Below are 14,453 nucleotides of genomic sequence, written 5' to 3'. Positions count from 1 at the left end.
ATACACAATTAAGAATTACTTACACTGTCATGACTCGGGAAAAAGCTATTGTTTCTAAAGAGCCTCAAAAGGTTTAATACATGATATAAAAGCTTTTAAAGTAGTTAATCCAATACAGATTGCTATGTGGCAATCTTTATAATAATCTACAGCACTTCCATTAAAATCATATACCATTTTATAAATGTACCTAAATAAAAATGTGTATGGGGAGCCTGAAAGCCAGATCATTGCCGCTTCACTGATTTTTAGTTCAATACTCAATCTTTTTAGCTCTCTTACTGACATGGTTCTGCCCACTTTTCTTGATACATTAATCCTACAGCCTTCTACTAGCTCAATTTAACGAAGGACAAACCAGCCTACATGAGTCACCTTAATGCTATTTTGCCATCAGTTCTTATGACATGGTCTCCAGCTTGCTGACAGCCCACAGAACAATTTTTGCTTTAGTCTTAGAGCTGATAAGGTGTCCTTTATTCACTGCACACGAAAGAAGAGAAAACTATTAAATATTGTAACCTATGGCAAAACTTCTGCTCCTGAAATCTGTATCTCCCTAATGATATTTTCTATAAAACACTAAGTTCTGTCTGTAGCAGTTGAGGTTGTGCTGAATGCCAACCATTCTCTCAAATGTTCAAGCAATATTTCCATTTATCAGATATCTAAAAATACTCCAAAGCTGTCATATCCACTTCACTATTGATTGCATTTTACCACTGTGCCCAGAACACGTCCAAGCAGGCACCTTAATATTAACAGCACCCAGAAAACAGACACCAAAATTTAAGTATGAATTTTGCTATGGCTGTGCAGCCACATCCTGAGCCTCTGAAGAAACTCTCAGGTTCTGTTATCAGGGCTGGAAAGAAAGGCTACACCCATGCTCCAGAGCAGCTGTGAGCAAGCTCCCTCCCCTGCTTTGCCTTTGCCTGCCGAGTTTCAGGCAGGCCCATCAGCCACCCCGAGTGCTCAGGAGTACTCGTGTCCAAGAGAGGGGCTGCACATTAGGCAAGGTGTGGAGCACAGCTCGAGCTGACAGCTCAACTGTGCTGACCCACTGGGGCTTCAGGCCAGACTCAGCTACAGTAACCGGGTGAGGAAGGCTACACATAAACCCAATGGAAATGGTGGGGCTGGGGGCACAGAGCCTAAAGGCACAGCCACATCAGCGAGCTGAAGTAAGAGAAGAGGTTCATGTACTGCAGAACGATGGGCTCTGCTGCTCTGGAGAAAGCCCCATGGCTCCCTGGTTACAAGGGTTGGGAGCCTTGCTGCTTTCTCCAGGGGCCACGTTGTTATGCTCTTCAGAGCGGTGACTTTTCAAAGTGCTCAGGGAGGCAGAAATGCAAATCCCTTTGAAAGCTCATGGAGCACATTCTTCTCACTTATGTGGAGGCCATACCAAAATGCAAAATTCACCATTTTAATTTACTGAGACTGTGAGTCTCATAAGAACTGGGGGAGAGGCAGCCACTGCATTGTTAAAAACAATTTTTAAGAGAAAAATGGAATTAAGGAAATTACTCCTCCTTTACCTGAGAGGACATAAAAACAAAAAAAGAAAAAAAAAAAAATGCCCAGCCTCTAAGACCATGCCCAAGGAGTGGCCCATAATTTATGCTTCTGAGAAACAGAAAGAGTACAACTGAACAATCACAATAGTTACAAGCGTAGAAAGTTACTCACTAAACTTAAACCGGTTAATGATTGGCTTGTCTTCTAAAGCTTGAGGTTTCTATCCACAATAGCTACAATAACAAACAACATACACAAAAGAGTGAAAGGGCAAGTTAGTTCAACAGTAAACTGCAAATAGTTCAGTTGTGATTTGCAAGTACAGGCACCTTTCTGATATTCTGCAAATACCATTCAAAGGAAAACCAGCCTTTTCCTTGTCTCTGATAAAACTCTCTTTCAGGGCACTGCCTGTTTCTGGTGATATGCATCAGAGGCAACAGAATTTTCAAAGCAGATGTTCAGGAAAGTGACCTCCTTTTTTGATCTGTATTAGGTGGGTGCCATCTCTCGAAATAAGACTTGAAGAAAAATCCCTAAATCAGCAAACTGATGAACATTGACAGAACGGATTTCATTACCATCTGGCTCTTTCACTACAAGTGCTACTCGTTCCTCGTGATTATTTCCCCTGGTTTCATGGATGTTTTCAAGTTCTTTCCAGTAATCATCCATAGACAGTTCATCCAAGGAGTCTTGGGATCCTGACCGGTCAAACAATGCTCCATCGGGGATCTTCTTGGAGTGGTCATGATTCATTGTATACTGTCCAGACCGACGGCTACAAGTGTAAATCAAAAAGAAATTTTTGGTTAACATCTTAAGATACAGGTTGTATTAATATGTGTGAAGGCAGCATGAATTGTGTCAAAGTATCAAAGCAAACTGCTGTCAACAAGCAAATCAAGATATTAAAAATTACTTTTAGTATCTGGAATATATTTTCAATTTAGTATTTCTGCTCTATGTATCTCGCAATCTGGAATAGCATGGGAGTCAGTCTTAAAATGGAAAAAATTAATCCAAGTTCTATATCCTCTTACGCATACCTTTAATTCATCTTTCAACAGTCAGGTCCACAAAATTCATGGCATGTGTCTTCCTAAAACCACCACTTAAAGGATTTTTCAAAAGTGCCTTTCTGCCTGAGTAAATTCTTACAGTTCGACAGTACAATTACTGTTCCCCTTTGCTATTCTGCTTTTATTTTTTATTAATACTTACTCTGGTGTCTATGACCTTAATTACAGCTGGGAAAGGACAACGTAAAATTACAGCAGTTACAATTTGTGAAGCAAAGTGTCAAGTCCAAATGTTTAATAGAGATCATAGAAACTATTTGTTTCTATTTTACCACCTCTTTGACTGAAAGTTTACCATTTTTATAGTTTGACATTACTGGGTTTTGGTTCATTCAGCCAAATGTATATTGCTAAGGCTTCCAAAAGGATCTTTCATCTTAAGTATAGCTGCAGCTACAAAAAAGAAACCAAGAAGCAGAAACCTCTAGGTCTCATTTTGACCTCATTAAATCACTGGCAAAAATGACCACTGACCTAGTAAAGAATTCAGCTTAAAAAGGACACAGGTTGCAATTATGTCATTGAAGTTACAGGTTACCCTTACTATCAAATACACCAAATCAAAAGCCACAAACTGATTCAGATTATCAGTTGATTACATGAGTAGTATCTGATTCGGCTTCAGAGTTAACCCCTACTTTTTCAGAGGTAAGACTGGACACGATGAGTTTCAGTAATCTTTTTCTAAACTACTGCTGTAACAGTGTATCAAAATTCTTCCTTGTATTAAAAAACAGCAACTTCTTTGTATTTCAGGAAGAGTTTCAGAGTCCTATATATCTGAATTTGTCTCCATATTCTAAAAAACAAGACATGGTTTGGGGTTAAGTAATAAATACCACTCAGTCCTAGAGAAAAAAACATATCAAAGATCAAGCATTGTGGATTTATCACAATGTAAACACAGTAAATTAAATCCTACCTTCCTATCTAGCTGACTTGGCAAGTTTATATAGTATTAAAATGAAAGTCTCTTGTCTTTACATTTTATCTCAGGACAACTGATGCTTGCTAGCTGCCCCTAGGTAAAAACGTCATGCCTTTCTCTCTGAAGATAAGCTCCTTGCAGGTCCAAGTCACAAATGCTTTCACACCAGACATGCTTGATTCTGTGATAAGAAATACTAACCATATGGACTTTGCCTTTAGAAGTAAAGAGCCTTATGGAACAACTGAGTTTCTTGCCACCCTGTCTCTCTGCTCCAAGTGCAAGTTAATAAATTACAATTAATCACCAAGCTAATGTGCACCTCAACACCATTGCTTAACCTGCCCTTACTTGAAAACTCAAGCGAAAAAACCCCAAAAATATTAAGGACTATTCAGCTTCTGCATCAACAGCAATAAGACCATCATGCTCATAGTGCACGTTACCAAATAAATACAACTTCTCATTGTAGCTACCTCAGTTCTTAAACTTCTCCTGACAGGCATGTCCCATGCATGACCTGTGCTGTTTGGGAATTCAATACTAATTGCAGGAAAGTGTTCATGGAGTCACAGAATTGTCCCCAGCAGGCAGCTGGGATGTTGACTGCGGTCAAAACAGGTCAGACTTCCCAGCCCTTGACCAGCCTTCCCTCCTCCTTCAGCTGAAGGTGCTCAGAGCAGAGTGGGTCTCTCTCACAAATACATTCCGGACACTTCAACCGCTGCCTAAGAGATGAGACTTCATCTTATCATCCTTCAGTTTAACCCTGTGGAGCTGGTCAGCAGCTCTTGGGCGGCCTTTTACCTTTGGAACCACCTGCTCTCACTGATCCACCTCAGCTGAAATTTAACCACCACCACATACCATGAAAAAAATAAAACTAACAGACCGAATACATTACAAGCATGCACTTTGAGGACCTCTAGCAGGCTGAGGTGGGATAGGCTCCAACATGCCGTGGCTCTGTGCCACACTGACAGGGCAGAGCTACTCCAATCCTTCTATAAAAGCCAGGTTTGTCACCTTCTTCAGACTAAGTTCTGTCTCTGAGAAGAGAAGCCTGTGTCCTGAAACACAGAGCTGACACAGCACAGAGCACTCAAGGCCATTTTCAGGGCCCTATGAGCATTTGGTGTACATCACAAACACTCCATTAACTCTCAGAGACAGCACCCTGCCCTTCAGTCTCTGGTCAGAGGGCTGCTCAGCTCTGCTCCACCAAATGTAAGCGGCTTTTCTTGCAAGGTTCCTCCCGGCCTGACCTTTCCACCCCTCATTAACAAAGACTCCTAATTTTGAGCAGGCGGTACTGCCATGCCTCGTTGTGAAAGCCCTCTGAAACAGTTCGACATCAATAACTGGGGGATCCTGACAAGAAATATTCATACAAAAACATCACTACTCTGCTGTGAATCTCTGAATCTCTCCTTCAATATCTGCATTGCTTTAGGCCCATTCTCAGCTGCCAGCCCCAACCCCAGCCCCAGCAACGCTTGAGCTCCTCACGAGCCAAGTGCCACACCACTCCCACTCCACTCACTGACTCCTTGTCTTCCCTCATCAGACTCAATCAACTCCCTATCCTCAGTTTCTGTTCTGACTGCAAACCCTTTCAAAGCCATCTGCATTTGTTCATAGCCACAATTCACATTTCTGTGGGCCAGGACAGAGAGAGGCTCAGGCTCAGAGAGAACAACTGCTAAAGCTCCAGCTGACAGAGCAGATCAGATCTTTTTTTCACTTCACTTGGTTCAAGGTTTCTTGCCTTGCACACTCCACCAGAGAAATATATTGGTGAAGCAGTATTTGGTGCATAATCTGCACAGCAATGGCTCCAGGCATCTTCATTTCCGTCTCAACTGTGAACCTTCCCCTGGGTACAAAAAGGCACAAACAAGACCTTTTGAAGATAATGAGGACAGTCTTCATACCATAGGCTTGGTGTAGATGAGAAAAATAATTCTAAAATTTCATAGCATGTGGAAAAATAGGCTGCCAATTAAGATTTTTATTTTTAGATATCTGTTGACAAGAGCAAGAATGTGGGTTTTCTGCTGTGACCTTGCACAAAATTCAATCCTTCTCCAAACCTATCCTTAGAAAGCACTTGTTGTATATTGTACAATAGAAATGCAGATGTGGAAACGTTAAGGTAAAGAACAACAGAGAGAAGGGGAAAATTAATCAGTCTTAGTAATAATATTATAAGGAACCTGAGAGATCTTTTTAAAAGTAATTAATGCTGCATTTATAGACTCATTAAAATTATTTTAGAAGTATTTCAAATGCCTCATGTTACAAACTTTGAAATTTTGTAGAAAACTGCTTTCCAAAAAAACTATTTGTAGGAAATAAATGTCTCATTTAAAAAAGAGAACAGAAAAACCTCAACAAACAAACAAACCTACCACTGCAGTGGCAGAAAATAGGTTACTTCTCCAGTACATTGTAGTTTCCAGGTGTCTAGTTTATGTATGTAAAATTTGAAAAATGTAGCTGCTTTTCAAAAGGAGCTTAAGGAAGACCTCCTTTTTTTTTTTTCCCTAGAAAATGTAAGGTACTGCTAACACACACGAAAATGTAAGGTACTGCTAACACACACAGTCATTTGAAGCAATTTTCAAGTGTTTCAGATTACTAAATACCAACCTTACTCACCAGCAGTTTCCTCACCCCCAGAAAACTCGCATTTTCATTAAAGTCTTCACTAACAACACACTCAAATTGCATTAAAATCTTATTAACATCTATTTCCACTTACTTGTAAATAGTTTACTCTTCAAATAGCTTTACAGGGAGCAGTGCAATACTCTCATTTCCAGATGGCACAGTCAGTTCTGACCTCTGATACTTAGACACTGACCTTTGCAGCCGATGAGATTTTTGCCTGTTTATCTAAGTACAAAACAGAGCCCCCCAGGTATAAAACTCATTCTTCAATATAGTTATTGCCACATTTAATCTTCTTGTCCCAGTCACCAGAGGTACTTTTTTTACTGGAAATATCAAGGATGCAAGACAGCACTCCAGGTCTTCCAGAAGGGAGCCATTAAAAATAATTCTTGTAATGAACGCCATTCATTACATTTACAAGGAAAAACAAACAAACAAACAAACAAACAAACAAACAAAAAAAAACAAACACAAACCCACCAGTACTCTGCCAAGTACTGATGTGCTTTATGTTGTGGGAAGTACTGAAAGGAGAACTGTGTGTACATTGATGCCTATATAACTTAGATCAAAGTGACAAAGTGTTTATATAGCTTGAGTTGTAAGATATCAATATAACCTAAATCATGACTTTTTGTGTATCTATGTAACTTGTACCTATATAACCTGAATCATAGCTTTTATACCTATATAACCTTACGTAAATAACTTTTTATACAATGTAATGGCTAGTATATGGTTAACTAGTTGCTTAATGCTGAATAAAGAAAAAAAGAAGAAAAAACTCTCCAGGTAGATAGCATTAGAGATAAGTATAGTGCTAATGAAAAATTGGCAAGTGCAAAGCCAATTAACCACAAAATAAAGAATCTAGACCAGTTAAGACCAGACAGGCCAAGGAACACAGTAACTGCACATGCTCCAAAGTCTAAGTTGAAAAGTTCAGATGTGAAGACGACCTTGGAAGCCTTCATAAAAGATCCCAATAACCCCTGAATTAGGGAGGTGCAAGCGCAGTGCAAAAGAACTCTCTACTAACCATGAGCTCATAACATGTAAATAAGTTGCAGCATGCATGTGATGATGTTGTCGTGGCACAGTGACACTATGCAATAGTTACTATACAAATAGACCACAGCACTTGACAAAGGAGGGTGAGTTAGGTGGAGAAATCTCCCTCACCACCAGCACTGCAATAAACAAATACCTGCTCTACAGACATCATTCTATGGGGATTTATGTCCAACTTATCTTTTGGGTATCAAAATGTTTTCTTCACAGCCTTTCCTTTCGTGACAAACTGTGTCCTTTCTCAGCCCTTAAGAAAATATGACTCTTTACATTAATCATTGATTTAGGCCATAATAAAAAAGTGTGGGTTTTTTCCAGTTCTGTCACCCTGGTTTTGATTTCATCAAGAGTAATTTTATAACAGTGCAGTTGTCTTTATTCCTTATCTTCTTCCCTGCAAAAACTAAATCTCCTGTCTGTTCCGCTGCCTTTTTAGCAGTTCATAACTGATGTTCGTCATGTGTAAACTACAACACCGAGAGATGAATCAGTTCGTAAAGTGCACTTCTACTGGCATTTCAGATAAATTCACTTTGCAGAAAGCTAATTTTGTCCTTAATCCCACTTTTCTCACTTGAGAATGAAGGACTATGTTGTGCTCTAAAACAGTGAGTGATGAGAAAAAATATAATCTTTGTCATTCTTGTAGCGCTAACCACTAATTTTGGATCTGAATATAACCTTTCAACATCACAAAAACATAACTGTATAGGCACCAAACCTGTATGGTATTCTTATATACTATACATACGTGTATGTATATATTGGATGTGTAAATATACTGAAAGGCAGAAAAATACTAAATGCAAGTATACTCATCATCATAAAAAATAGGGAATACAAATGTACTGCTGAACCAAACATAAAAGATTAACATTGCCAAAAGAGATGTGCAGTTCCTCCAAAAGGATTATTGCAAAAATGCTCACTGACTCTATGAAAGGACAAAGTCCAGCTACTAAATACTCTACAAGTATGAAGCAAAAATACACCAGTTTTTAGACTCTGTTATTTTCTTCTTGGAAAGAAATACAACGATGTTTGAAAAACAAGTGAAAGGGAAGAGAGAGAAACACCCTACAATTTAGGAATTTCTCCCCAGGATCCTTTTTTCTACCTGCTTTTGCCAAATTTTGGAATTCAAAATTCAGGCCTGGATCTTTCCTTCATAAAAATTTTCAAACCTATAAAAAGTTTCATGAGGGCAACAAAGGAAAAGGCCATCAACTTAATTACTGGGTCTAATTTTAATTTGGATTCAACTCTTTGGGGTTAAACAAGTATGGTCCTTTTCCACAGATACCAAACAATGTTTAAGGAGAGTTTTAAACACTGTCTTTATTTCAGTGTTCTACAAGACTAAGAGTTTCCCAAATATTTGTTTTTATCAGCCAATTTCCAACACCGGTAAAAGTAAAAAAAACACACTTTATTAAGTGTGCTGGGTTTGGGGTAGTTAATTTTCTTCATGACTGCTAGGATGGGGCTGTGTTTTGAATTTGTGCTGAACACAGGACTGATAATATAGAGGAGTTTATCATTGCTATGTTGTCATTGTTTTTGTGTTATATGGCCTTTTCTGCTTGGGATGTCAAGAAGAGAAACAGCCGGGACAGCTGACCCAGACTAACCAAAGGGATATTCCAGACCGTATCACATCATGCTCAGTATATAAAGTGGGGGGGAAAGGAGGAAAGAGGGGATATTCGGAATGATGTCATTTGTCTTCCCAAGTAACGATTGCAGGTGATGGGGCCCTGCTCCCCCAGAGATGGATGAACACCTGCCTGCCCACGGGAAGCCGGAAATTCATGCCTTGTTATGCTTTGCTTGGGTGCACGGCTTTTGCTTTCCCTGTTAAACTGCCTCTGTCTCTAATTCAAACCCTTCTGATTCTCTCCCCAGTCCTGTTGGTGAAGAAGGGACTGAGTGGTGACTGATTGCTGGCTGGGCTTAAACCACAACATCAAGTGATGTAATTATTTGTCAAACTGAACCATTACATATCCTTAAGCTATACACTGAAATTACAATGTTTGGCCTTAAAAGTGTCTCTAAATCCTAGCCCTTAACCATTGCTGTTCGAATTCTTGTACAGGCAATATCTTGAGCACTGCCGCTCTTCAGACACATTTTCTGGCACTGCAATAAACTAGCACTTTACTTCGAGTTACACAAAACAACAAAAACATACCTGACTACTGCTACATTACAGCAGCACCTTCTGAAATATCCATGCAAAGAGAGTCATAAAAGCTATTTAGCAGTACTATTGCAGTCATACATGGAGCTGATAATGAGGCTCACTGATTGTGGACATCACACCAACACATGCTTAGATGTTTTAACCTGATAAACAAAACACACAAAGAGAGGGGGAGAAAAAAGGCGTGGGTACTTGGCTCAGAGAGGTGAAGCCTGCTGTTCAGACTCATGGACAGAAACAAGAATAATTCTCAGATCTCTGGAGTCTTTCACCACTGGACCACTGAGTGTTAAAGATTGAGATCTGACCCCATGGCATACTGCAAGACACATAAAAGGAAGCTTTGCTCTTGTGGGTTTGTGATCGACTCCAGTGCTGTGGCTATAAATAAAACAGCACTCTAAAGAACAATTATCTGGCTGACATAGGAGTTACAAAGTACAGTAATTTGTGTAAGTAATTTTAAGTTTTGTTAGTACAAAGGCTAGCTAGTTTGAAACAACAAAAAAATGCCTATGAGTACTAGCACTGGTTTATTTTGAAAACTATTTACTGAGCAATCACACATATGAGACACCGTGCCTTTAAACATAAATATAGGACTTCTTGAGTCCTCTCTAATCTAAACAACTAAACAGACAAGGAGAGGGAAACAGTGTGATCTCCTGTCCCACTTCTCATCTTGAATGCTGAGCTACAAGAAGTGTGGGAATAAGTCAAGCCCCTAAACCCAAAGCTCTCCCCATCCCTCCCCTCCTTTCAAGAACCCAAGTAGCACCACAAGATGCAAAAACTTCTTAACTGAATTAATCAAGAAAGCTCTAATCCAATGGCTACAGCAGTCACATGGCTTCAGCTCCCCATTTTTGGCTGCCCAGGCTGGGCATGGTGCCTACCCGAAGGGCATCCTCATTTTTCACAATTTCTAGGAAAAGCTGCAGAGCTTATTTTTATTACCAATTCACTCATTCTAATGGTTTCAACCCTATGTTTGACACACTTTTGACACACCACCCCTTCACACAGTATCCCCCATTTTGCAGTGGAGTTTTGATAATTTTTCAAAGTCTTCTTCTGTTAAAAAAAAAAATATCAAATTCGAATTGATGTGGCCATCAATTAGGTTGTCCTAAAATAACTGTATTTTACAAAAGCCATAGAGTAGTGACACTACTTAAATGAAGATAAATTGTTTTTCGAAAATGAAAATGTCATCTTTTTACAAGACTTCACATATTAAAAAGAGGAGGTTTTTTTAATTTAATTGACAGTTAAAACCTCCCATCAAACAAAAGCCAGTATGACAATCTTTCATAAGTAAAAGTTTACCCTTGAGCGAGACCAAGTCTAAACATTTGGTGTCCAGAACAATACAAAAATATTTCTTACCATCCTTAAAGTGTTTCATAGCTTTTACAAAGCATTAGAGACACTTCAGTCTGGGCTTGTATGGCTGCTTTTCATTCTATCTCTTAAATCATGTCACCTGCTCTAACAGCTGCATCCTTTCTCTTCTACCTTTTGTGACATTTGCTCTTTCTGTGACTGACTGCAAACTCTTTTGCAACTCAGTCTTTTCAAGAGAATCATACAGAACATGGAAAAATAACAGTAAGGAAGCAATATGATTTACAGTATTTTTCATGAAGTGACACATAGCATTCCTTCTTTCCCACATTAAATAGTTTCATTTTGGCTACTCTGTAACCTTATGGAACATTTTTAATGTCAAATGCAATCAAACTTCCCCAAAATCCCCCTTAATCTCCAAAGAAAAGCCAGTGAAGTAGGAACTGAGGCAAAGCTCTGTTTTCTTTCCAAAGAGTACAGAGTGATTGCAGAGAAGGTAAAAAAACAGTACTCACTTTCTAAACGAGCATAAAAAAGGCTGAGCAAAGAGAATCAGGTCTCTCAGGATTTTTTATAATACCATCAGCTGCTGTTAATACCTGCTCAAAACTGTTCTGGAGATTAACAACAACAAAAAAGCAACAAAGAAAACCGAAACCAAACAAAACCAAAAATCCAGAAAACCCCACCAACTGGCATTTTAAACCCCTCCATGAATAATAAATAAGAAACAGGCCAAAGTTAGGGGTGCCAGACTAAGTGCAAAAAGCTATATATATACACTGTATTGCTTCCAGCCACATCCTCATTACTATTTAGATTTTTTTTTTTTTTACCTTTGTGCATATCATCTTACTACTTTCCCAACCCCAGCCTGTCTCTGAAGAAAACAGGAAAGAAACTGTGGCAATGGCACAGCTATTACACTTAACATTCTAATCCACTGCACCAGAAATGGCAGATTCCAGATATGATGCCAAAACTTATTCTGCCTGAACTATATGCAGCACTTCTAAGATGATTAAAATATTTCACGACATTTCCTTTGACAGGACTTCATGTTCCTACACAGCCATTTGGACTCTGCTTCCCATTTCTGATGACACAAATTTTAATTATGGTAAGCAAATAAATATACATACTCTATCTAAAATTAATAATGAACTTGTGTGCAGTTTTGGCCACAGCAATATGAAATTGATATTAAACTATTAGAGACCATCCAAAGGAAGGCAACAAAAATGGTGAAGGGCCTTGAAGGGAAGCTGCATGAGGAGCAGCTGAAGTCACTTGGTCTGCTCAGCCTGGAGGAGACCGAGGAGAGATCCCACCGCAGTTAGCTTCCTTTTGAGGGGAAGGGAAAGGGCAGACCCTGATCTATTCTCTGTGGTGACAGTGCCAGGGCCCAAGGGAATGGCCTCAAGTTGTGTCAGGGGAGGTTTAGGTTGGAGATCAGGAAAAGGTTCTTCACCCAGAGGGTGGTTGGGCACTGGAACAGGCTCCTCAGAGAAGTGGTGACAGCACCAAGCCTGAGAGAGTTCAGGAAGCATTTGGACAATGCTCTCAGGCACATGGTGTGACTCTTGGGGTGTCCGGTGCAGGGCCAGGAGTTGGTTTTAATGATCCTTGTGGGACCCTTCCAATTCAGCATATCCTGTGATTCTATGGTTCAAATCACTGGCACCCCATGCATGATGTGTGATGTGAAATTATTTATTAACAAAAGAGGTGCTAGAACTATAATATATACACTTTTGAGGAGTTATTTGCTATGCCATCTCAGGTTGTTTCAGGAAAAACATGACCTTGTTCCACTCCACACAAAGTGAGAAAGAATTCAGGAATGACAAGCCCCACAAAATGACTGCACCAGCTCTGTTTCCTTGGTTTTGGGGGTACTGCTGCATTCCAGCAATGCAGCATCCAAGCTGTTCAGCTCAGTGCATACTTTTATCTTTATTCTACAACCATAATATGCAGATGCCTTCTTGTTTCTTTTAGAAAAAGGTGATTCTCAAGTACTTAGATTCGGAGATTATTTAAAACCCAAAACCATCACAATATAATATATCAGACTTGCAATTAAATTATCACAACTAGCTAAACTGAGAAGTATGAGAAGAAATCCTTCTGTACAGACAAAATGAAGTCGACAGCATTGTCTCAGGTCCTGACATTCTGATCCTCTTCATTCTCATTTGAATGAAGACCCTTAGAGGCTTAGGATTCACATTCTCTTTTTTTTTTGCACATACACATCAATTTATTTTCCAAATCAGACATTTCTGAAAATCAGCTATTCCTGGGAGAGCAAAATCCACCAGAAGGCAAAACAAGGGGACAGCAGAATGTGGGTGACCTGTACAGGTAAAATCACAAAAGTGGCACCACATTAGGAGATGGTTTGCAAGTCATGCACACCTTTGGAGTAGCTGAGACAGCTCACCCTGTCCCAAGTCCCACTGAATGAAAACAGAAGTCAATTTCTAAACTCAACAAACATTCAGTGTATTTCCCTTATATTCAACCCTAATTGTGTTTAAAGCTATAGTTAAAAAAAAAGAAAAATTGCCTACAGCTAAGAAATTAAGAAAAGGAAGGGCCTCACTTGGATCTCCTTTGTCACATTTTTGGCTCTGACCCATGGTAACCTAACCTACCTTTCTCATTCCTTCAAAATGCCTTCTATATCACCTGGATTCATATGGGCACAGATGTTTTCCTTTGCAATTTTGATTATTTTCATTCTCTACAATTCATATAAATGAAAAAATTGTACACGAAGTATGTTCCCTGTAACCACCCTCATGCTACTTATTGGGAAAATACTCAAGCATATAACACACACATTTTAAAAGTACACTTTTTTCTGTAATCTTCTAAGAGAACCACTAGAACTAATCTTATCCCAAAGAAGAGAATAAAGCCTGTGTGAGATCACTTCAGACTCCACAAATATCAAAGAGAATAAACCAGGAAGTGAAACAGATACAGTATTTGTAATTCCATTATTGAGAGGCAGAGAGGAAAGATTTAAATAATTTATTTTTCTTTTCACACTGGGAAAAAAAAAAAAAAGGCATGGCAACAAAGCCTGATTTAAAGATATCCTGGCAAATATGAAGACCATTCAGTGAAGTACAGTTAAATCCATGAAATAATACTGGAGTTACTTTTGTGCCTTTAAAAGCAATTAGTTCTCTAAAATCATTAGCTCTTAGCATTTTAAAGGACCTCTTAGTTCGGCCTATAACCCTGTTACTTGCAAATATAAGGCTTACAGCACAATTCAGTAATTTTCTTTATGCTTGAAGGGAATTGGCACACATTCATAGGCAATTTATTACAATATAATCCTTACATTCAGAATAAATTGTAAATGAATTTTTATGAGCATTCCCAAACAAGGAAACTCATGCAAGAATCTAATGCTTTATAAGGAAACCTTTGTTTTCATTGTCCAAACAAACCACCAACAAAGACCCAGTAAGACAAAGCAAATAAAACCGGTCTCAGAGAAGCTGGACAAGAGAGGGAGAGGAGGAAGCAGGATGGGCTGAGGAGAGCAGCATGTGCAAGGTGGACCAGCAATAAAGGATTATGAGGGACACAGGTTTGT

General features: G+C 39.1%; 1 protein-coding gene across 5 annotated transcripts in view; it reads right to left on the bottom strand.

Moving 5' to 3' along the window:
* Window positions 1–14,453, bottom strand: part of ARHGAP18 (Rho GTPase activating protein 18) — a 95,393-nt gene that overhangs the window by 36,231 nt on the left and 44,709 nt on the right. For all 5 annotated transcript variants that reach the window (XM_040060134.1, XM_040060133.1, XM_040060136.1 and 2 more), the window contains exon 2: window positions 2,103–2,302. In XM_040060134.1, coding sequence (XP_039916068.1) covers window positions 2,103–2,302 — 200 coding nt within the window. The remainder of the gene's footprint in view (window positions 1–2,102; window positions 2,303–14,453) is intronic.

Source organism: Hirundo rustica, chromosome 3 (assembly GCF_015227805.2).
Source record: "Hirundo rustica isolate bHirRus1 chromosome 3, bHirRus1.pri.v3, whole genome shotgun sequence".
Classification (NCBI taxonomy): domain Eukaryota; kingdom Metazoa; phylum Chordata; class Aves; order Passeriformes; family Hirundinidae; genus Hirundo; species Hirundo rustica.
This window is presented reverse-complemented; position numbering and strand designations above follow the sequence as displayed.